We start from the raw sequence: 25,126 nt of genomic DNA on the forward strand, positions 1-25,126 counted from the left end.
TAGACTTCCACTAATTGTGTATATAAATGTGTACATTAACAATAATAAACATCAGTTGAGGTTTTCACTTGTTATAAAAAGAAACTCATTCTTCAACATCTTCTACACGAACAAAATGTTTGATTTTGAAATTGAATTCAACAAGAAAATTGGATGTCTTGTTTACATAATTACCCATTTACTAGTTTCCTGTCACACCCGACCCTTAACGGCATCGGGCATGAACGGAATATATCTTAAACCAATTTCTTAACAATTCGTAAGAAACTCTATCACAAATTATCTAAATTTTATTATTTATTTGGCTTGGACTTGATAACTCTTTCAAGCTTCCTACGTATCCCAAACGCAACGTCATTTAAAATTTAAAATGGGAATCAAAGCCACGTAGTTCTTCTTAGATTTTACTACACACCGTTTATTTTTCATTTACCCTTATATCTCCATAACTTACTTGAAATGATAAATTGTTTATGCAATTCATTTTTCGAATTAAATTATTCACGGTATATACATATTTAACCCCATTCTCACTACTTATGTTCACTAGGATATATATATATATATACGATTTTAATTTATTTATTTAAAGAATTTGTTACTAACCGAACTCATTTTACTCCATAAATGACTCTTTTTACCAAACCAATTCAACCAAGGTTTAAACCATTTTGTTTCACCATAGGATATAATTTCAAAATTTTAAATTCTAAAACTACTCATTCTATCAAATATACCCGATTATATTCAAAATCATCCCAACGTGCTAAAATGACCCATATATACATATTGATTCATAAACGAATCAAATTCCAAGTCTAACCCGACCATTTTTTTTATCACTGAACTGTTTTTATCAAACGAATTAACCAAGTCTAATACGGCTCTTTTACAAAACGAATTAACCCAAGGTCTAACACGCCTCTTTTACCAAAGAACCGCTTTTATTAAAATTTTGTAGTCCCACATTAATAATAATGCATTTAAGATAAATTTTCAGCATCCTACCTTTTACTAATAATATCATTTTGAAACTATAATATAAATAAATAATTGTTTATAGTCCTTTTGCTTAATAACAATATTTTTCTTTCTTGTTTTTCTAATGAAAGGAATATGTGAGCCCTAGCCGCCGCCGCGTTCCTCCGCCTCCGATCATGCCTTCTCCGACACTGGAAGATTTTGCAATCGCCCACCTCTTCTCATGCAAATCGTTCGAAAAAGTTGTTCCCTCTTCAGATGCCAATATTGCGCATCAATTTGGGCGACCCCCAGCCCAAACTGAGAAAACACGCGCAGCCGCAGGAAAAACATTTGCTGCAGCAGTCGCAAGCTCTATCCCTCTGATCCCGGAGCCGGCTGCTGCCAAGGTTTCAGACGAAGGGGGTTTTAAAGCAATCCGGATTCAACAATCTATCTATGATGAGAGAATTAAATCTTGTCAGCACTCAGTGATCGGCCGACTTGTCCTCGCCAAAGGAGATACCCCTTGGAAACATTCAGACCTGAAAATCAAATTGAACCAAATCTGGCAACAGAACATGGATTGGAAACTAATTTCCTTAGGCAAGGGATTCTACCATATCATAATGCCGTCCGCGATCTCTATACAGGCAATCTGGGGAACTGGAGCACTTTATCTTAAGCTAGGCACTATGCGTTTCTCCCCATGGACGCCGGGATTCAACCCAGAATCGCACAAAGCCACATCAGCTCAGGTATGGGTTCGTTTCTATAACCTGCCATGGGAATTTTGGGACCCTAGGATCCTAGCAAGTATTGCGAGAGCTGTGGGTATTCCTATTAAATTTGATCAAAATACAGTCAATGGGGAATTCGGACACTATGCTAGAGTCTTGATTGATGTTGAATTAGCTAAAGTTCTACAAACAAAACTCCGTGTGGACACTGATACACTTATGCATTGGGTTGAACTTGAATATGAACGCCTTCCGGCACTCTGCAGCATCTGTTCTGCTATCGAACACTCGGCGGCGTAGTGTCGTCATAACCCTAACAAAAACATGGGTACGGACAGGGCCTTTGGTATCCCAAATCGGGAAACAAGACTCCCCAATCCACCTAGAAGTCGTTCGGTTTCTAGGCAGCCAGTATGGAAAGAACGGCCTAACCTGCAGCAACAATCACAGAATAAGGAACCTTGCCCCTTAGCCGCTGACCTACAAATGGTCCTGCACAAATCTGAAATCCTGGCCTCCATGGATATCCCGGAATCAAGCAACCAAGCAGCTCCGAAATGGGGTGATTCTGAGGATGATGGCACCCGCTACAGCAGGGACTTCACGGTTCCGTTGCCAGATTTGTCCAAGCCCCTTAATTTCCTCACATCCGATACGGAGGAAGGCGTATTTGTTTGTACTGATCCAACAGCTTAGGCACTGTTACAGATAACCGGTACGGAGGAACATTGGAACACAGTCAAAAAAAAACAAAAAAGGCTTCCTCACCGCCTAGCATCCTAAGCCGCTCTAAGAGAAGGAGCCGTCCACCATCCCGTTATCAATGATAGCTCTCTTTTGGAACTGCAGGGGTATTGCAAACCCAAGAACGCAGCAAGCACTGAGGTTGCTCTGTCAGATACACCGCCCGGATTTCCTTTGCCTTTCGGAACCTATGGTCAGCTTTGACAGAATTCATGGTAATTTTTGGCACTCACTGGGCTTTTCTTTTGTTAATAGTAACTTGTGCAACTCTATGTGGCTTTTCGTTTCTACTGGCTTTTCTGGTGTGGTTTCTCTGATTGACAGTGCTGAGCAGCACATCTTTATTTGTTTAAACTTGGCTAGCACCATTTTCTCTTTATCCTTTGTCTATGGTAAGAATACTGTGAATGGTAGGAGGGAGCTCTAGGATAGCCTGCTGCGACTCCCAAATGCAAAGTGGCTGGTTGTGGGGGATTTCAACACGGTAACGGGAGCTCATGAAAAAACTGGCTCCAGGCCATCTGCCAGTGCCTGTATGGATTTTCGAAATTTCATCACCTAGGGTGGTCTTCTGGAGGTTGAAGCCTCGGGGTACTATTTCACCTGGACAAATGGCCGACAGGGCAACGCCCATGTAGAGTGCAAGCTGGATCGGGCTCTAATTAATGAAGCTATTCTAGATTTCTGGGATTGTATTGCTTGCTCTGCCCTCCCTAGGCACATATCCGATCACTGTTCAGATTTTTGACTATGTGGACTACTCATCCATCTCTCAAAGCGGTAATCTCAGAACACTGGCGCTCCTCACACGTCTCTCTGCCTCCGGCTCAACTCCTCTGTCATAAATTGAAGACACTACGACCTCTCCTCAGAGAATGGAACATAAACATCTTCGGCAGGGTTGAAGCTAATATCAGTTCTGCTACTGAGCTTCTCCATCAGATTCAAATTGAAATTTCCGAATTGGGCAATTCCGCAAGCCGTCACGCTAGAGAAGCTGAGGCTCAGTCTGATCTTGATTTACAGCTATACAAGCAGGAACTACTTTTTAAGGAGCGAAGTCGGGTCCAATGGTTATCTGCGGGTGACAGAAACTCTAGCTTTTTCCACAAAACAGCTAAAATCCGGAAAACGCAAGCTGGCATCCAAAATCTCTTGGTGGATGGCGCGCTTACATCTGATGTTAATGTCATCTCCAACCACATCACAGCCTACTTCGCCACTCTTTTCTCTAGCGATACGGCTAACCTCGACCTTGGACGGGTCTCTGATCTGATCCCGGCGCTGGTCTCGCATGAGGATAATCTGTTCCTTACTAAGAAGCCGGATATCTCAGAAATTAAACAAGCTGTTTTCAGTCTAAATAAAGAAAGCGCACCTGGGCCTGATGGTTTTGGCGGACTATTCTACCAACATTTCTAGGATATTGTCGGCTCTGATGTTTGTAACATGGTAATCCATTTTTTTGATACAGGCTGCATCTTACCTGGGTTAAACTCAAACCTTATGGCATTGATACCTAAGACTAACGGAGCAAATCAGATATCACAATTCCGACTGCTTGTGATGAGTAATTTCTCTTATAAGATCATTTCAAAGCTGTTAGCTAACAGGCTGGCCACAGTATCGGGGAAAATTGTTTCTGAAAATCAGTTTGGCTTCATAAAAGGGAGGAGCATCCACCAGTGCATAGCTGCGGCCTCCGAAGGGATCAACTTGCTAAACAAAAAATGCTTTGGGGGTCACATGGCTGTAAAAGTAGATATTCAAAAGGCCTTCGACACAGTTGATTGGAATTTTCTTTTGACTGTAATGGAATCCTTTGGTTTCTCGCTTCAATTTCATGATTGGATCCTTAATATGCTGGCCTCCTCCAGAATTTCAATTCTCATTGGTGGTAGCAGCTACGGGTACTTCGGTTGCTCGGGCGGGGTCAGGCAAGGTGATCCACTTTCGCCAATCTTATTCGGCATTGCTGAGGATTTCTTCAGCAGATGGTTAAACAAGCTTGTGAGGGATGGACGGTTTGCCCCCATGACTTATTCGAACAGGTCTGTTTTCCCTTCTCACTTGCTCTATGCCGATGACATGCTTCTGTTCGGGAAAGCAACCAAAAGGAATATGAGGGCGCTTCGTGAGATGTTTGAGCTTTACGGAGCAATTTCTGGTCAAAAGGTGAGCTGGGAAAAATCGGCAATCTATTTTGGCAATGGGATCAGTAGTGTCCGAGCGCACCATATGGCTTCTACTCTGGGAATCAGAATCACTCGGCTACCCTTTATGTACCTTGGGGTACCTCTGTTCCAAGGTGCTCCCAAAGCGCGGCATCTGACACCAATTATGGATCATTTTCTGGGGAAATTCGCACATTGGAAAGGCAAAAGTTTGTCAATGGCGGGAAGACTAACACTTGTGAAATCAGCTCTGACAGGGGCTCTAATTCACACTTTTATGGTTTACAGGTGGCCAAAGAGTTTGCTTAAGAGGATCAATCAGGCAGTTAGAAATTTCATTTGGACTGGCAACAGGGATGAAAGGAAGATGGTTACGGTGCCTTGGTCTGTTTGCTGCAGAAACACGAAAAGTGGCGGCCTGGGCATTAAGAATTTTGACAAAGGCAACTTAGCACTGCTTGGTAAGCTCTGTTGGGAGCTCATTCAAGGTGAGTCTTTCGTGATTACTCTCCTCCGATCCCGCCTCCTTTACCCTTCCGGCCAAGCAAAGCGTTTCATCACTAATTCCTCAATCTGGTCTTCCTGCAAATCTTCCTATCACAGAATTTTTGATCAAATTCATTGGTGGATTGGTCCGGACTCCAATCTGAATTTTTGGACTGACAAATGGATAGACCCACCTATCGCAGATCAGTTGCATATTCCGACAAGGCTACAGACTAACTTGGTCAGTCCGATCAGTGACTTTCTGGCTGACAATCTCTGGTCTAATATCGACTATCTCCCTCCGGAGGTTCGGTCCAATGTCATGCTTATTCAAAGGGGATTGGATGACGAGGATAAATGTGTCTGGATGCCTGCAAAAAACGGCACATTTACGGTCAGGGATTGCTATAAGGAGTTGATGCCTACAACCGCCCTTATATCTTGGGGAAACTACATTTGGCGAAAGTTCATACCGCCAAGCCGGTCCATTTTCTGTTGGAAGCTAGTTCATGGGAAATTGGCAACCCAAGATGTCCTTCAGGCTAGAGGTTTTGCTATGGTCTCGAGGTGCGAGCTCTGTAAAATCAGTTCTGAAAATGTCTATCATCTGTTCGTAGCTTGTGAATACAGTGCAACTTTATGGGGTTCTATTATAGAAGCCTTCAATATCACAATCCCGCATGCTAGCTCTGTTAACGACTTCTTCAGCGACCTACAGGGACTGGTCTCACGTCGCTCTGTGGGGAGGGTCTAGAATCTTGCCATCGTCACTTGCCCGTGGCTCATCTGGCGCCTCAGAAACGATGCCATTTTTAAGGGCGAACTCCCTTCAATCCAAAACTCGAAGTCGCGCTTACAGGGCCTACTCAATGAAGGTCGACATGCTTGGCCTGGTCTCTTGGTTGACAGACCGAGGCCCCCGCCCGAGCCAAGCTACATTCATGTGCGCTGGATACCCCCTCCAGCGGGGTGGGTAAAGGTAAACATAGATGGTTCGGCCCTGGGCTCGCCAGGAGCTGCAGGTACTGGGGGAGTTTTCCGAACTCCTAGAGGATTTCCAAGGGGTTGCTTTGCGTTCCCAATTCAGAACTCTTATACGCTGTTTGCAGAACTAAAAGCCATTACTTTCGCGATTGAAATTGCGTGGGAAAAGAATTGGCATCGGCTATGGATCGAATCCGATTCTGCGACTGCCATACAGCTTCTCCGCATCAAATCGGTGAACATTCCCTGGGAGCTTCGACAGGATTGGCTCCTCTGTCTCGCCCGCTGTTCGGCAATGGACATCGCGATTACGCACATCTTCAGGGAAGGAAATCAATCCACTGACTGTCTGGCTAGATATGGGGTCACGACATCTGATATAATTTGGTGCCCATCTACACCACATTTTTGCAAACATTTTATCTTTGAAGACCTTTGTAATGTTTCTCATTTTCGTTCCGTTTAGACTCTCCCTCTTTGTATTCTTTTATTCTTTTTTAATAATATTGGGTTAGTCGAGTCCTAGGGGTGCCAACCTAGTTGGGATGTCTGGGTTCTCGTCTCCGTCCTAGCCTTCAGTCAAAAAAACAATATTTTTCTTTATAGTACTTAATTATGTGAAACTACTTATATTGTAATTATATAAGCACAAGAAATGTTGCCTGTTTCTCATTTTTTTCTACTCGTGAAAACTACTCTCCAAAATTCTTAATAAGCTGACTCGGATTAAAAAGGATACTTAATTTCAAGACAAACATAGTATTTTGCAGCTAGCATCAGATCCAAACACAAGAATAACTCACAACCAAGAACCAACTCAATTACTGTAGCAACTCATGTTATTAAACAAAGAAAACCATGTTCCTAATCTGAAAGAAAAAAAATATCCCAGAAAATCAGTAGAGGAGGTCATCTTCCTCCTTCATCCTATTTCAATCCGAACCCCAAACAGAAAACCTCAAGAACCCGCGCTCTCGGTTCGATCAAAGAACTCAGACAATAATAACATATATCATATATCAGGAAACTATGTCAGTATAAATCTCAGAACATGAGAAATCAAGAACAGGAACCTAAATACAATTTTACCTTTGAACACCGTAGTGCATGTTCAATTCGAACCACTAGGAGTTCCGAGAAAAACCCCGTGAAAGACTTCGGATCTCCACCGCCGTATACAAGCACGGAATTAAACCCCACAAAGATTTAAGAAGATTGGGTTTTATAAAAAAAAATGAATGATCCTTTAGCACCACCAAGAATCCTCTTAAGAAGAAAAGCAAGAAGGATATGAATTTTCTTCCTCTTGTAATTCATGGTTTCTAGTATTTATCTATTTTTTTTATACCTCTCCCAGAGAACCTTTGAAAAACTTCCCTATCTCTCCTTTTTAATCATTTTCTAAAAATGATTTTTTTTTTACTTCCATGAAGATGTTTCCATAAGTGACACATGCTATAATATTGATTTCTTAAATGACACATGCCATAACATTTCATGTTTTAATGACACATGTTAGATCATTGATTTCTTAAATGACATATGCCATCTACTTGGCACAATATAAAATTTATACCATATATATATGTAGAATAAATTTAATCTTAAGTGACACATGCACATTATATAAATTTATACTATATACATGAAAAATAAAAATTCACAAAATAAATTTTGCATTATAAAATATAATGAATACATAAAAAAATTCAGGACATTATACTTCTACTAAAAAGAAAGTTGTCGTTTATTTTATTTTTATTTTACTTTGACATTTCTAAAATCTTACTTAATACAATTTACCAATACAATATAGTAATGATCCAAATTTATAAATTCCAAATTGATCTTATGACTTTAAATAATTGATATAACTCTTGATATAGAAATAACTCTCAATATACACTTTTAACACCTAACTAGTTAATCAATGATTTTGAAAATATTATATAGTCTAATCTCACATCATAAATAATATTTTTGGATACGAACGTGACATTTCCACTATAGCTTGTGGGAATGAAAATAATATTTCAATTAATCGAGCAAGTTTTCCTGCATCCTTTGACTTTGGGATAGGAAAATCTGCTTATCAGGTATATAATTAATTATAATATTCATTTTTTTAAATCAAATATTCATTTTATTAAGATGTCATTATGTATTACTCCACGTAAGTTTAATATTTTTTTTATTGAATAGTATGAATGTCACACCCGACCCTAAACGGCATCAGGTCTGATAGAGAGAAGTTACAAATACCTAATATAATACCATGATCGAAGGCAAACCAAACTATAACTAATTTCCTTTATTTTTGCTCTCTAATCGTTCTTTTATTCTCAAACTCGAATTCTCTCTATAATGTTATAAAATCTATATTTCTATCACAAATTTAGTCCCACCGCACGAATACAATAATTTTAACACTTGTATCTTTACTAGTCTAATCTAACAATCAAATAAACTTAAATAAATATTTTTCCTTAAATTCTCTAAATTAAAGTATCTATTTGGCTTGGATATGATAATATACCATTATCAAGCTTCCTACGTATCCCAATATTTTCAAATAGGGAATCAAAGCCACGTAGTTCTCTAGAGTTTTAAATGATCTAATATGGTTATATTTCTCATATTCAACTTAACTTCATTATTACATTGATAAAATATTTTAATTCATGATAGAAACTATTTCTAGTAAGAACATCCTCTTATTCAATATACTTCCGCCAATCTTTAAGTAACCAATCTATTAGTTCTACCTCATTTCGATTTCCTTCAAATAATGCAAGCTCAACGACTTGCAATTTATACTGTTTAATTCTTATAGTACAGAAATCTCACATTTTCGGAATGACCCTATTTCTCCTTCCTTTTTGTTCACATATCTTATCCTTTAGAATTCTTATAATTGGCACTAAAATACCTCATATTAATTCATTTTAGAAGTCTTCTAAAACTTCCATTTTCTTATAATATAAATTCTCATCCAGCACAACCTACTTCTATCGTAATGAAATATCCATGTGACCTATTCAAACAAGCTTCTATTTTCATTAAATCATATAGTATGATCACCTTGAGGTATTACGTTTATTTTATCCATATTATTTATTTATGAATTTTTTTCAATTAGCCAAACTCATTTTACCAGGCAAAACAACCTAACACGTTTAAAACAGCTCTTTTAACCAAATCAATCCAACTCAAGTTCTAAAATGACCCTTTTACCAAAAGAATCTAACTCAAACACCTAAGAAGACTCTTGTTACTATACGAATAATTTTATCAACCGATTTCCGCAAAACTCTAACACGATTTCTTTTTACCAAATGAATCTCTTAAGCCTAATATGATTTTTATCAAACAAAATAACTCAAGTCTGATATGATTTTTACCAAGTTTTATCATATGGAAAAAATCAAATCTAAAACGAGTTTTACCAAACGGAATAACTCAATTCTAAAACGATTTTTACCAAGTTTAATCATATGGAAAAACTCAAATCTAAAACGAGTTTTACCAAACGGAATATCTCAATTTTAAAACGATTTTTACCAAGTTTAATCATATAGAACAACTCAAATCTAAAACGATTTAACAAACGGAATAACTCAAATATAAAACGATTTCTATCAAACGAAACCAGTTTAAACAACAGGAACAACAACAAACCATTTTTATCAATTTTAAATAAATGAAGAAAACAACCATTGGAAAACACATTTATCTCTAATTTGGGGAAAAATCCCAACTAGCTCAAATCTGCAGAATAAATTTTAAAACCAGTATAGGAGGTCATCTTCCTCCTCCTTCCTATTTTAATCCGAACGCCAAATGGAACAGCCACATACCAAGAATTCAGAGAATAATAACATAGTAGGCAACTGTAAGCAAAGATCTTAGAAAAGAAGAAATCATAGAACTCGCGAATGGAGACAATTTACCTTTGGAAATCATGTTGCATGTTCTAATCCTGACCATTAGGAGTCCCGAGGATATAACCGATAACCATTAACCCTTTGGGAGGGTTGGAACCTCTGCCAAACCCCGCCGGAAGTGTAAATCGGAGTAAGTTGCTCCGTTTTCCCTAAGTGAAATAGTCTGAAAGTTCTTCAAAGTAAGAGAACCTTGAGCGAAAACCTCACAAAACCGTTCGGCAATGGTGAGAGAAAGACAGATTCAAATGCCAGTGACCACAAAAACCAATAACCTGGTTGTTCCGTAAGCATCAATGGAGAATATGGAAATGAGTGGGAAGGGTCTCCTAAAAATGAAAGATTTTTCTTTTTCCGTTGAGATAGATGAACGGTCCCTTTCTTAGAGAGAGAAACTCCTTTCTTTTTATTTCCCCCCAAATTCCTAAATGCACCCCTTTCTCCCCCAAATTTAAATTTCTCTCCCCTCTAATAATCTCATTATATATATCTATCATAACCCGGATCTCTTTTGTTGCTTTTTAAGTGTTTCTTTGATGCATTTTTGCTCAAATTGATATAAGGAACAGCTAACTTAATTTTTAGATATTTTTAGAACTCCTTCATACCATACTTATTTAGATATGAATAGACAGTGGCTCTACTTTTGATCTATGAAAATAATTAACAATTTGGTTAAAAATAGTAGTTAGTACTTAATTAATTAAGACTTGTTTAATGAATAAATTATGCATATGGTGATTTACTTTTATTAAACTGGTAAATCACCAGTTGGATCCAATTTCATTTTAGGAAGAAAAGATGTACGCGCATATAGATATAAGGCATTAACATTATGATTTTAAAATATAAATTATAAGTGATATTTTTGAACACGGACGTGACAATGAAGGTGCAACAACTAAAGACAGGAGAGGACCATGCATATGGGATACCTTCATTAAAAAATCCTCAGGTTTCATATGTTTTTAATCAAACCTAAACTGCTCAAACTTTATGATTATTTTAAAAAAAATGTATATATTTTTTTAATATAAAATTTGGATATGGTGCAGGTTCTGTAGCTGACCACAGTAATGCTAGTATTACCACTGACCAGTATCAAAGATACAAGGTAGATATGTTGTTTTTATACGTCATAAATATATTTCTTAATTAATCTAATAACATACATATATATTTCACCAGGAAGATGTGCGTATACTGAAAGACATAGGTTTTGATATTTATAGATTTTCCATCTCTTGGACTAGAGTTTTACCTAGTAAGTTTACCGTTATATATTTTTATTTATTAGCTATTTTGAAAAAAAAAATAGTTACTTTTTCTAACTTTATTTCTCTTATATTTTGTACAATAATTTAGCAGGAGGGCGACGTGGAGGAGTAAATAAAAAAGGCATCAACCACTATAATAAACTCATTAATCACATATTATCAAAAGGTTTAATAGCAATGTCCATTTCCCTTATTAATATATTTTATTTACTTTGCAATTTTAAATAAGTAATACATTACTAATTTTAAAGCCCAATATTTTGGTTAGTTCTAGGAAACAATTTCTATTTCCATTTTGTGTATTAAAAAATCAAAATAGTTTCTTTTTCATTTCTTTTTGTAGTAATCATTATTATATATCGAATAAGTGCAAAATATTTTTTTACTAAAGATTATTATATTTTAAAATTTTATTTAAATTCAATAATATAAATACATTATTGTGATAAGAATTATTATTTATAAAATTATTAAAAACTATAAATAGTAAAATATATGAAAACCAAAAGAACATAATATATATATACATACACACGTGGGAGTGACTAAGTAAAAAACAAGAAAAAGAATTAAAATATATGTGAATAGTGGTCGTATAAAGTATAAAATGTATTAGAGCATAAAATATGACAAAAAAAGTCTTATTTTCTAAATCCTCAATTGAGTAATTTATACAACTAAACAAAAAGTCATGTCTTTCGATTTCGTTGAAAAAATTTCTTAGAAAATAGCCATCTTTTCCATACCTAACAAACCTTAGACTGTGCTTTAATCTTTGATATATTTTCACTTTATTTGACAAACTTTGACACTTAAATTTTATAAATATTTTGCATAAAATATTAAGATAAACAAGAACTCATGTTTAAAGACTTTTCCATAAATTGACCTTTATTTCTTCCAAATGTCATTTAGAATGAAACAAATATATTAAATAATGAATACTTGTTTATTTTGAAGGTATCAAACCGATTGTAACTCTATTCCATTGGGATCTTCCACAAGTTATAGAAGATCAATATCAAGGTTTTCTAAACCCTAAAATTATGTAAGTACAATTTTAAATATGTGTATGAGAAACGACTATTCATATTAATCTGCTTTAATTATTTGTGTGAGAACTCGTAATTCATATTGTCCTATTATATGACAGTGATGATTTTCGTGATTATGTTGGGTTGTGCTTTAATACATTTGGCGATCGAGTAAAGCTTTGGGTCACTATAAATGAGCCAATGATGTATGCACAACAAGGTTATGCAAGTGCAACGTTTGCTCCAGCTAGATGTTCAAATCGTTCAAGATGCTCTGCAGGTGATTCCAGTGTTGAACTATACATAGTAGCACACCATCTACTCCTTGCTCATACTGTCGCGGTCAAACTATATAAAGAAAAATATCAGGTGAAATCTATATTCATTCTGAATATTAATGTGTAACTAAAATAAATAATCATTTTTCAAATATAAATACTCGTAAAACTATAATTTTATAGCATAATTGATAATAATTTCCTTGTTTGCCAAAAAAAATCCTTAGAATGCAAGCATAAAGAGAAATCATAAAATAAATAATCCATTGTACGAGACTCTACTAATAACATCTTAATTATTTAAGTTATGGAAACCTAACATGCTTAATAGACTCACAAACATAAAATGATAAAATATTTATTAATTTATTTAATTTCTTTCAATTAAAACTTTGTAGATTTCCAAAAAAGGTCAAATTGGAATTTCACTAAATACTAACTGGATGGTGTCATACTCAAATTCACAAAAAGACCAACTGGCAACAGATCGAGGTTTTGCATTTACATATGGTAGGTATGTATTTATTTATTTTTTATTTATGTTTGAATATATATAAATATGGATATGTATATCAAAATAAAATAAAATGGAACTGAATTTACTTTTTTGTTCTGTTGAAGGTTTATGGAGCCACTATATTCTGGATCTTACCCACTAGAAATAATTGTTAATGTGGGAAAAAGATTACCAAATTTTACTAAGGAGGAATCCAATACGATTAAAGGATCTTATGATTTCATCGGAATCAATTACTATACTGCGAGATATATTGCTGATACTCCTTGTCGAACTCAAAATTTGAACTACATCACTAACGCTTGTATCGATATTAAAAGTATGTAAATCAACTTTTTTCTTCACTAAAATTACCTTATTATTTTCTAATCAAAGAAATTACTTACTTTAGGTGAACGAAATGGAATTCCAATTGGTCCTCATATAGAGGTATAATTTATAAATTAATATAAAACTTAAGTATCATAAAGTGACTTTTTTTATTTATCCACACATAAAAATTGAGCATACATCATAATCACGAAAATCATCACTGTCATATAATAGGACAATATGAATTACGAGTTCTCACACAAATAATTAAAGCATCGTTTCTCATACACATATTTAAAATTGTACTTACATAATTTTAGGGTTTAGAAAACCTTGATATTGATCTTCTATAACTTGTGGAAGATCCCAATGGAATAGAGTTACAATCGGTTTGATACCTTCAAAATAAACAAGTATTCATTATTTAATATATTTGTTTCCTTCTAAATGACATCTGGAAGAAATAAAGGTCAATTTATGGAAAAGTCTTTAAACATGAGTTCTTGTTTATCTTAATATTTTATGCAAAATATTTATAAAATTTAAGTGTCAAAATTTGTCAAATAAAGTGAAAATATATCAAAGATTAAAGCACAGTCTAAGGTTTGTTAGCTATGCAAAAGATGGCCATTTTCTAAGAAATATTTTCAACGAAATCGAAAGGCATGACTTTTTGTTTAGTTGTATAAATTGCTCAATTGAGGATTTAGAAAATAAGACTTTTTTTTGTCATATTTTATGCTCTAACACATTTTATACTTTATACGACCACTATTCACATATATTTTAATTCTTTTTTTTTGTTTTTTACTTAGTCACTCCCACGTGTGTATGTATATATATATTATGTTCTTTTGGTTTTCATATATTTTACTATTTATAGTTTTTAATAATTTTATAAATAATAATTCTTATCACAATAATGTATTTATATTGTTGAATTTAAATAAAATTTTGAAATATAATAATCTTTAATAAAAAAATATTTTGCACTTATTCGATATATAATAATGATTACTACAAAAAGAAATGAAAAAGAAACTATTTTGATTTTTTAATACACAAATTGGAAATAGAAATTGTTTCCTAGAACTAACCAAAATATTAGACTTTAAAATTAGTAATGTATTATTTAAAATTGCAAAGTAAATAAAATATATTAATAAGGGAAAGAGACATTGCTATTAAACCTTTTGATAATATGTGATTAATGAGTTTATTATAGTGGTTGATGCCTTTTTTATTTACTCCTCCACGTCGCCCTCCTTCTAAATTATTGTACAAAATATAAGAGAAATAAAGTTAGAAAAAGTAACCCTTTTTTTTTCAAAATAGCTAATAAATAAAAATATATAACGGTAAACTTACTAGGTAAAACTCTAGACCAAGAGATGGAAAATCTATAAATATCAAAACCTATGTCTTTCAGTATACGCACATCTTCCTGGTGAAATATATATGTATGTTATTAGATTAATTAAGAAATATATTTATGACGTATAAAAACAACATATCTACCTTGTATCTATGATACTCGTCCGTGGTAATACTAGCATTACTGTGGTTAGCTACAGAACCTGCACCATATCCAAATTTTATATTAAAAAAATATATACATTTTTTAAATAATCATAAAGTTTGAGCAGTTTAGGTTTGATTAAAAACATATGAAACCTGAGGATTTTTTAATGAAGGTATCCCATATGCATGGTCATCTCCCGTCTTTAGTTGTTGCATCTTCATACTATTCAATAAAAAAAATATTAAACTTATGTGGAGTAATACATAATGACATCTTAATAAAATGAATATTTGGTTTAAAAAAAATGAATATTATAATTAGTTATATACCTGATAAGCAGATGATCCTATCCCAAAGTCAAAGGATGCAGGAAAACTTGCTCGATTAATTTAATTATGTAAACAAGACATCCAATTTTCTTGTTGAATTCAATTTCAAAATCAAACATTTTGTTCGTGTAGAAGATGTTGAAGAATGTGTTTCTTTTTATAAAAGTGAAAACCTCAACTGATGTTTATTATTGTTAATGTATATGTTTATATACACAATTAGTGGAAGTCTACCGTAAGTTGTAACAACTAACATTATAGACATGGTTTCAGTTTCTATGCAAAAAATTAATTACAATATTACAACAAAACTATTTTATAATAAGAAAAATAATAATGATGATACAATAAATTGTTCATTAAAAGCATTTCTTTTATAAATATAATGTGGATACATAAAACCCCTTATTAAATATTTCTCATTAATAACTAAATACACTACAAGAAAAAGGGGATTTAATGATGGGAAATACCATCACTAAAACTTTAGTTCCACTCATTAATGGTTTTTAATGAGCGGAATTTTCCCCTTGAGAAAGCCCTTCTTACTAAAAGTATTAATGAGCGGAATAGTTCCACTCATTATTAACTTATAGTGAGTGGACATTTACCCTTACTAGAAACTATATAATGATTAAAAAAATACTCATTAGAAGTATTTATAATTATTAAAAATACACTCATTAGAAGTATTTATAATGATTAAAAATATTTATAATAGTTAAATCATCTAATTAAAAATATTTATAATAATTTGGATTGAAGAGAGCTACTCTAGATTAGATACATTCAACTCTCAGACATGTTAAAAGAACACATAAATTCCAATGAAATCATCTCATTAACATATCAAAGATTGAAGGTATAATTTTTACACTCTAGCAAATAAGGTATAATCACATTCAACAAGTATTAGGAAATCCTACAAAATGAAATCAGAATTCTATTAAGTAGTCAAAGTATGGAAATCTATGAAGAATAGAGCTAAATACCAAAAAAATTGTGCATGTCAACAAAAAGATGATGTCTATGGGAAAGAGGGATTTTTAGGTGTTAGCAACACGAGTAAAAGGAGAATTAATTAGGGGCTGTCACATTCGTGAGCTCCGTTGCAACTCAAAGTGGGCATCCAAGGTCAAAGGGGATGGAGACTCTGCTCTTTCATCAATAGGTTCTGATTGCAAAGGCTTTCACATATAAACGCCTGATTGTAAAAAGTATTCTGTTAGAGGTCAGAACTATATATTAATTTCTTGCATTTAAATGTATCTACCCAGTTATCATATATATACTTTCTTTTCATTTATGTTTGAAAGCCTAAAATGTTTTACATATAGCTAAAGTTTTCGCAATCAAATATATGCAGCTCAAGTTTCCCTGTGTGGATGTAATTAACAATAATAAACTACTTTAATGACTGAGGAGTATATACTTCCCAATCACTAACAGTGAGAAGAAAGAATAGACAAAAAGAATGAAGGGTACAACTTACTAGGCCACCACGGAGGACATGAATATCAGTATAATCACGAATTCTTTTCCAATAGTTTTAATTTCTCAATCAGAAACACCCAGAATCATGTCGTACTGGGTTCCTATATTCAGTATGTACTGAAAATACCTAGAAACATGTTGTACTGGGTTTCGGGCGTATATTGCCAAAATGGAAACCAAATTAGGAAATTTTATTAGAGAGGAGTTTCCTTACAACATATACAGACTCTACTTCAGGATCAGACATGTAACCAACAATTTAAGAGGAACAGAGAGCCAAGTGAATGAGCATTTTAATAAGTTTTAGGAAAGTAATGAGCAAGAAAATAGAGTTACCAGGAACAGGGGAATCTACAGGTAAGATAGGCCGCACTGTGCCCTTCTGAATTTTCCAATCAAATGGATTTAGACTAGTTGCTTCTAATTTCACCAGAATCTCATCTTTCTTTGGATTGCGGACTGCAACTTCAACAAGCTGTTAGTAAATTATACATATAATCTAATCAACATAATGAATCAGCAAATAACTAAATGGGAAATTTAAAACAACAGAGACCTGACATTTAAACCTGTTCCACCCAATGGTATTGAGCTGCCTGCATTAGCTTGCCAGCAGTGGCCACCAGGTCCTCTGAAATTAGAGAAACGATAGAGTATTAGAAGCTATGTGCTTTAAGGTGACTGTTTCATGCTACCACATGAAAACCAAAATTTGAAAGCAGGTTATCAAACCTGACCTCGAGTTGCTAAGTCCACCTGAAAAAAGAAAATCAACATATCCTCATTAGCACTCTCACTGCACTCATTGTAACTCCTAATTACCCCATTTATATATAACATCAATACTAGTGTTCTAACTTGCCCAAACAACACGGAATCAAGGGAGAATACAGTAAAGTTTCTTTGATATTGATTGCATCCTACAAACATATAGTAATATTTGTGGATATCCATAAGAATAATATGTAATGAAATAAAAGAATGGCAACAATCAGAATGCCAATTGAGAATAAGTTCACTTAACAGACCAGTATTGATAATAGTGTAATTGAAATTGCAAGAAATGGTGTGAAATAGGCAAATTCCTTTATTATTGTATTGCTATCACTGAAAAGACCAACCCAGAAGGTGTGACCAAGTGCTAGACCCAACGCCATCAACAGAGCAAGAATCAGTGAAAGCTTAAGACTCACTGCCATGGCTCCCTTAGCTTTCTCTGGATTGCCTGCTCCTAACTCATTTGACACCCTTGTGCTGTAATGTCACTCATAAATTAGCTTAAATTATTATGAATTCAAGAAAGTATGAATTAGGTAGAATTAAACCTTGCAGCAGCACTTAGGCCATAAGTTAAATTGAAGGCTATAGCTTCTGTATTCACACTGCATATCCAAATGAACAAGGCAGTATGTCTAATAGCTGAAAATCAACACAAAACAAAGAAAAAAAGCTGAAATTTGACTTCTATACTTGATACAATCATGTCATTTTAATACCTTACATTAAAAACAAAAGAATGGAACTTTCTGTCAGTTGCAAAAAATTGAGTGAAAATGATGAATTGTACCAAGTATTTCAGCTTTTTTATGGAAGAAAAGGAAGTGAAAGAAATGAGCCATATAGCAACGAGTGAGGTAGTTATGGTTGAGTCTTTACTCCTGCTAACAACACCAAAATTTCAAATGCCCAATATTCCAAACTGCCAAAACAACATAAATTGTACAAGTTCAGGGGTTTGTGATGTATTAAGTCTTAATTTGTGTAGTAGATTATCGGTAAGTATAGCATGAATACTTACCACACCATTGCAGCAGAAGGAAGGGAAAGTTTCAATCGAGTAAGAACGTACTGGAAAGAATCAAAGGAAAATCCATCCCAAGTATGCTCAAACTTCTTACCAAACATCACATAAGCAATCAACATAAAGAATGATAACCAGAATGAAATAGAAGCAGCAATTGGAGCTCCTTTGACACACAGTAAATAGTTATAATATGCTAAGCAAGTACAGTAATGACAACTATTTGTAAGACTAACCTCTGTTCTAGTAGTTAAAACATCTTGAAGCTCTTTTGTAGCTTCCATAAGTTTTTCCTTAACACCTATGTTTCAACAGTCAATCGTCAAAGATTGATGGTCTTTTTGCAATTACACATCGACAAAAGAGAAAGAAAGAGCATAAGTAAGCAAAACATCACCAAGCCATCAAAAATATACTTTCCCCATACATCCAATATCAACAATGACTAGAAAAATATTAAGAAATTATCATAATGAGTGAAATAAAATTCAAGTTACAAGAGTCAAAAGTGCTTAAAATTACTATCTTCCAACTCAGAACCAAATTAAAATACATTTCCCTACATCAATTGAAGTATATCCAATCAGGTCAAGGGAATTGATATTCATTCCAGGGAAAATTCTTAATTCTTCTCAATACTCATCATTCCAAAAGTCCAGTTCATCATTAGACTCATTCCAATACACATAGAGGATTGAAATAGAGTCCTAATGGCTATCTGTACAATTGAAATTCCTGAAAGTTTTACAATGTAAAATAGATTTCAGAGAAACCCACCCATATAAAGATGTTTCTCTTTGACTCCATAACATGGTTCAAGTAATTAATTCTAAGTCGCAATTGAAAGATCATATCTGCAAAATTATTAAAAAAAACATATTGTTAATACAAACCTAACCAAGTCGAACCAAAAAAAGAAATAAAGCATAAGAAAAACACAATCGCACAAATTAGGTTTTTCAGTAGACCTGCAAATAAAGGCATAAGTATATATCTAATAATGGCATTTATACAAATAAACAATAAAATAGCTCAACTTTTGTTTAATTTGAGAACCAGAGAAACTCCGATTTTGAGGAGAAGAGTACAAAGGGCAACAATCTCATGCACAAGGGAGCTTACCAATTCTTGTTCCAGTCGATCATGGGGATCGTCCAATTGACCAGAGTGTGACAATAGAGGTGGACGAAGATGGTTTCTAGAGCTAATTCGAGTAAGGGAATGATTTCCTTCCGGAGCTAATCAAAGAGAGAGGCCAGAGAGAGAGAGAGAGTTTCGTACAGGAGAGAGATGGACTGCAATATTTTATTTTCTCTTTTCTTTTAACATTATAAAGTATTTTTTATTTCTTTATTAGGGTCAAGTGGGTTTTGTTTTGGTGGGAATTTATCCCGCCCAAAATATTTAGCACTTATAATGAGCGTAATGTTAAATTTTTTAGTAAAGTTAAGTTTTTTACAATTAATAATGACACGTTTTTATTTCCACTCATTAAAATTTTAGAAAATATACTTTTAATGATAGGTTTTTTCACCACTCATTATTTTTTGCTCATTATTGTTTGTTTTTCTTGTAGTGATATTTAGTTTGGCAAAAACTTAAAAAAACTTTCCTCATTAATGTTCTCCAAATCACTACAAAGAAAAACACACACACATATACCAACAATTTTTTAGATGCATTTTTATAGATCGTCATTATTAAAAACATTAAATAATTTGTACATAATCTTATGCCCCTAATGCATATCTCTATCTATATATAAAAGTTCAGTGCAAAACATATTATGTGAACATATCATGTCAGCAATAGATGAGTTGTAAAAATTATAAAATCTATTATAGTAAAACACACAGTTGATGACAAAATATCACACTAAATATAAAATTACAGGTAAAAAAATAAAAAAATCTTAATTTTTTTAAGTAGATTAATGTTCATCACCTCCATCGTCGGTTACAAAAATCATACAACCCTTCCCATATTTATCGGTTATAAAGAAACTTCAAATCATTTCATTCCATATTTGTCGGTTACAAAAAATTTAAAACCTTTTGATTCTCATATCTGTTACAAAGCTTAAAACCCTCTAATTAAAAGAAGATTAATGTTCATTATACCCATCATCGGTTACAAAAAGCTTAAAACTCTTTGATTCTCATAACTGTCGGTTATAAAAAGTATAAAACCTTTTGACCCAATATATTGTTGAAGCTTGTAAAATGGATAAACTTAAAGAACAATTTTTATTGGGACTAAATCGTAAGAAATCCCGCTTCGACCCAAGAATTAAAGTTTCTCGGAATAATGTTTTACATTTTCTGGAATTTTTTTAGAATTTTTTGGGCACTTGTTTTCTCGCCAGAAAACGCCCACCCGGATTCCGTTCACCGGAATTTTGAAGCACGTTGGGAGGTGATGAAAAAGTATATGTCCATGGTCAAACTACCTTTGCAGGAAGGAAAGCCCGAAGGTTGTAGTCTTAAAGTTCAATGAATCCCTAGGGAGGAGAGTCCTTAAATAGGCTCATATCAACTAGAAACTTTAGCATAAAGCTTAACAAACTGGACACATGAACTAATGAGCATTCTGCCCTCCAAAGATATGCTCCTTTTCTAAATAACACATCGAATCTTATGAAAAAGTAAAAATGGAATGGCTCTAAAGCCAATTAATTACTTAGACGTGGAAAGGTACTCAATCTCAGGTATATTTTCAGATCTCTATAAATAGCCCATTGACAAACGCCACAAGGTATGCATTCATTCTTCAAACACATACTGTTTTCAAATTTACTTCCTTAAAGTAGATCACTGAGTTGAGCGGCCCCTCCCTAACTGTTTGTTGATTGTTTTAGGTCTTTTCAAGTCTGATCGCGATCATCGTGTGGATTGAGAGACATCACTAATAGACTAATAGAGATAATATTATCATATTTTACTACAGTTCTAATTCATATGGTTATAAATTAAAATAAATGATGCTTTAAAGGCTTGGTCCATGAGATGAATTCGTATTAGCAAAGAGTTTTCTAAATAGTAAAAAAATTGATTTTTGGACAAAACACGTGGCTGACACACCGGCCACACCATATATATTCTAGTTTGAATCTCCTAGACATATTTCCTTCTGAAGTACTTTTGCAATTCTTTTTAGAACATCCCCCATTCTCGTTTTCCATTAGTTGATCTTTCACATATGTCATTACTATTTTCATTATAAGAAAGACAAAATCTCATGCTTTAGCTAAATTATTTTCTTCTTGAAACCACTCTTTAACCAATTTAGATAGGTAATAGTTTTGAAACATTGCTCATTGACATAACTAGCTTCATCATATGTACAAGAAGGTAAAGGCCATTTCTTCTCAAAAATTGTTCAATTGAGTGAAATATGAGGAAATAAAAGAAGGTTCATTGTCATTAGAAGAAGCTAAAATAAACTGAATGATGCAATTAGACATTATCCTTAGGAAAACCCATATTAACAGGAATACTTTATTATGCTTATTAATTTATGTTGTGTACATTGAACAAGTAAAAGAAGAGAGCCACGTAAGCTACTCTATACTAGTAACAGTAAGAAATTTTTTGAACCAAAATGATGATTGTTTTGGGTATCTTTTGAATCCATTTTTGAAGTCAACATGAACTATTCCAGATTTGGCTGTGTAGCCAGCTGTCCACTCAAAATTGTCTAAAAATGACCATGCTATGTACCCCTTTACGTTTACTCCAAGCCTGTTCAAGTCATCAATTCATTTTTTATCAACAAAATCACCATTATTGTTTTTTTTTTGTAATTTATAATACTCAACTTATTGCTTCAAGAGTGCGACTTAGATGACTATGAAAATATTCTATTCTCACTTTATCATCTTCCAAAATAGAACTTGTGTTATCTTTATGCTCAGCAACTCCTAATACAAAACAAAATAAATGTAAGAATATGAAATAATTGTTTATTATTCTTATGTGTGTAGTTGTTTTTTACCATTCTCTGTAATATAGATTACAGGGTCATTGTACTTGTTTCTGATGTAAAGTAGATAATATTGAAGCCCTTCTGGATAGATATACATCCAAGTACCCTGTTCAATTAAATTAGATTTAGGAACTTTAATTACTCTGTACATAATTAAATGATAATAATATTTAAAATTCTAATAAAAATATTTCAAGAAATAAAGAGTAGCATGATAAATAAAAAAGTCACTTTATGATACTTAAGTTTTATATTAATTTATAAATTATACCTCTATATGAGGACCAATTGGAATTCCATTTCGTTCACCTAAAGTAAGTAATTTCTTTGATTAGAAAATAATAAGGTAATTTTAATGAATAAAAAAAGTTGATTTACATACTTCTAATATCGATACAAGAGTCAGTGATGTAGTTCAAATTTTGAGTTCGACAAGGAGTATCAGCAATATATCTCGCAGTATAGTAATTGATTCCGATGAAATCATAAGATCCTTTAATCGTATTGGTTTCCTCCTAAGTAAAATTTGGTAATCTTTTTCCCACATTAACAATCATTTCTAGTGGGTAAGATCCAGAATATAGTGGCTCCATAAACCTTCAATAGAACAAAAAAGTAAATTCAGTTCCATTTTATTTTATTTTGATATACATATCCATATTTATATAAATTCAAACATAAATAAAAATAAATAAATACATACCAACCATATGTAAAAGCAAAACCTCGATCTGTTGCTAGTTGGTCTTTTTGTGAATTTGAGTATGACACCATCCAGTTAGTATTTAGTGAAATTCCAATTTGACCTTTTTGCGAAATCTACAAAGTTTTAATTGAAAGAAATTAAATAAATTAATAAATATTTTATCATTTTATGTTTGTGAATCTATTAAGCATGTTAGGTTTCCATAACTTAACTAATTAAGATGTTATTACTAGAGTCACGTACAATGGATTATTTATTTTATGATTTCTCTTTATGCTTGCATTCTAAGGATTTTTTTTGGCAAACAAGGAAATTATTATCAATTATGCTATAAAATTATAGTTTTACGAGTATTTATATTTTAAAAATGATTATTTATTTTATTTACACATTAATATTCAGAATGAATATAGATTTCACCTGATATTTTTCTTTATATAGTTTGACCGCGGCAGCATGAGCAAGGAGTAGATGGTGTGCTACTATGTATGGTTCAACACTAGAATCACCTGCAGAGCATCTTGAACGATTTGAACATCTACCTGGAGCAAACGTTGCACTTGCATAACCTTGTTGTGCATACATCATTGGCTCATTTATAGTGACCCAAAGCTTTACTCGATCGCCAAATGTATTAAAGCACAACTCAACATAATCACGAAAATCATCACTGTCATATAATAGGACAATATGAATTACGAGTTCTCACACAAATAATTAAAGCAGATTAATATGAATAGTCGTTTCTCATACACATATTTAAAATTGTACTTACATAATTTTAGGGTTTAGAAAACCTTGATATTGATCTTCTATAACTTGTGGAAGATCCCAATGGAATAGAGTTACAATCGGTTTGATACCTTCAAAATAAACAAGTATTCATTATTTAATATATTTGTTTCCTTCTAAATGACATTTGGAAGAAATAAAGGTCAATTTATGGAAAAGTCTTTAAACATGAGTTCTTGTTTATCTTAATATTTTATGCAAAATATTTATAAAATTTAAGTGTCAAAATTTGTCAAATAAAGTGAAAATATATCAAAGATTAAAGCACAGTCTAAGGTTTCTTAGCTATGGAAAAGATGGCCATTTTCTAAGAAATTTTTTCAACGAAATCGAAAGACATGACTTTTTTTTTTAGTTGTATAAATTACTCAATTGAGGATTTAGAAAATAAGACTTTTTTTGTCATATTTTATGCTCTAATACATTTTATACTTTATATGACCACTATTCACATATATTTTAATTCTTTTTCTTGCTTTTTACTTAGTCACTCCCACGTGTGTATGTATATATATATACTAGTTTTTGCCCCGTGCGATGCACGGATTCATCTTAATATATAAATATTAATAAAAATATAATCTAATAATTACAATTAATGATATAAAGGTGCTATATAAATTAAATATTATTATTTTATTTTCACATTTACTTTAAATAATCTTTTATAAATAAATATAATAATATAATTAAAATTAAAATATTATGTATTATATTATATTTTTTATCAGTAAAAAAGGAGGAAGTGACACCTTAGTTCCATCGTTACTGTTTTATATTATATATAGATATTATGTTCTTTTGGTTTTCATATATTTTACTATTTATAGTTTTTAATAATTTTATAAATAATAATTCTTATCACACTAATGTATTTATATTGTTGAATTTAAATAAAATTTTAAAATATCATAATCTTTAGTAAAAAAATATTTTGCACTAATTCGATATATAATAATGATTACTACAAAAAGAAATGAAAAAAAACTATTTTGATTTTTTAATACACAAACTGGAAATAGAAATTGTTTCCTAGAACTAACCAAAATAT

The 25,126-nt window shown here is 32.9% G+C and overlaps 1 protein-coding gene across 3 annotated transcripts; it reads right to left on the reverse strand.

The window, feature by feature from the left end:
* Positions 1–17,133: 17,133 nt before the first annotated feature.
* Positions 17,134–19,865, reverse strand: LOC136229990 (protein DETOXIFICATION 19-like). 3 transcript variants are annotated; one of them, XM_066018891.1, is made up of 10 exons: positions 19,716–19,865; positions 19,371–19,447; positions 18,830–18,894; positions 18,591–18,640; positions 18,360–18,491; positions 18,118–18,211; positions 17,914–18,046; positions 17,525–17,548; positions 17,362–17,423; positions 17,134–17,267 (listed from the first exon to the last, which is right to left on the reverse strand). In XM_066018891.1, the coding sequence occupies exons 5-9, from the start codon at positions 18,409–18,411 to the stop codon at positions 17,394–17,396; spliced, it is 333 nt and encodes a 110-aa protein (XP_065874963.1). In that variant the 5' UTR covers positions 18,412–18,491; positions 18,591–18,640; positions 18,830–18,894; positions 19,371–19,447; positions 19,716–19,865; the 3' UTR covers positions 17,134–17,267; positions 17,362–17,393. The 3 variants fall into 3 exon arrangements, with proteins under 3 accessions (XP_065874963.1, XP_065874961.1, XP_065874962.1); XM_066018889.1 differs by lacking the exons at positions 17,134–17,267; positions 17,362–17,423; positions 17,525–17,548 and having other exon boundaries at positions 17,812–18,046; XM_066018890.1 differs by lacking the exons at positions 17,134–17,267; positions 17,362–17,423; positions 17,525–17,548; positions 19,716–19,865 and adding an exon at positions 19,541–19,562 and having other exon boundaries at positions 17,812–18,046.
* Positions 19,866–25,126: the final 5,261 nt, after the last annotated feature.

Source organism: Euphorbia lathyris, chromosome 5 (genome assembly GCF_963576675.1).
Source record: "Euphorbia lathyris chromosome 5, ddEupLath1.1, whole genome shotgun sequence".
Lineage (NCBI taxonomy): Eukaryota > Viridiplantae > Streptophyta > Magnoliopsida > Malpighiales > Euphorbiaceae > Euphorbia > Euphorbia lathyris.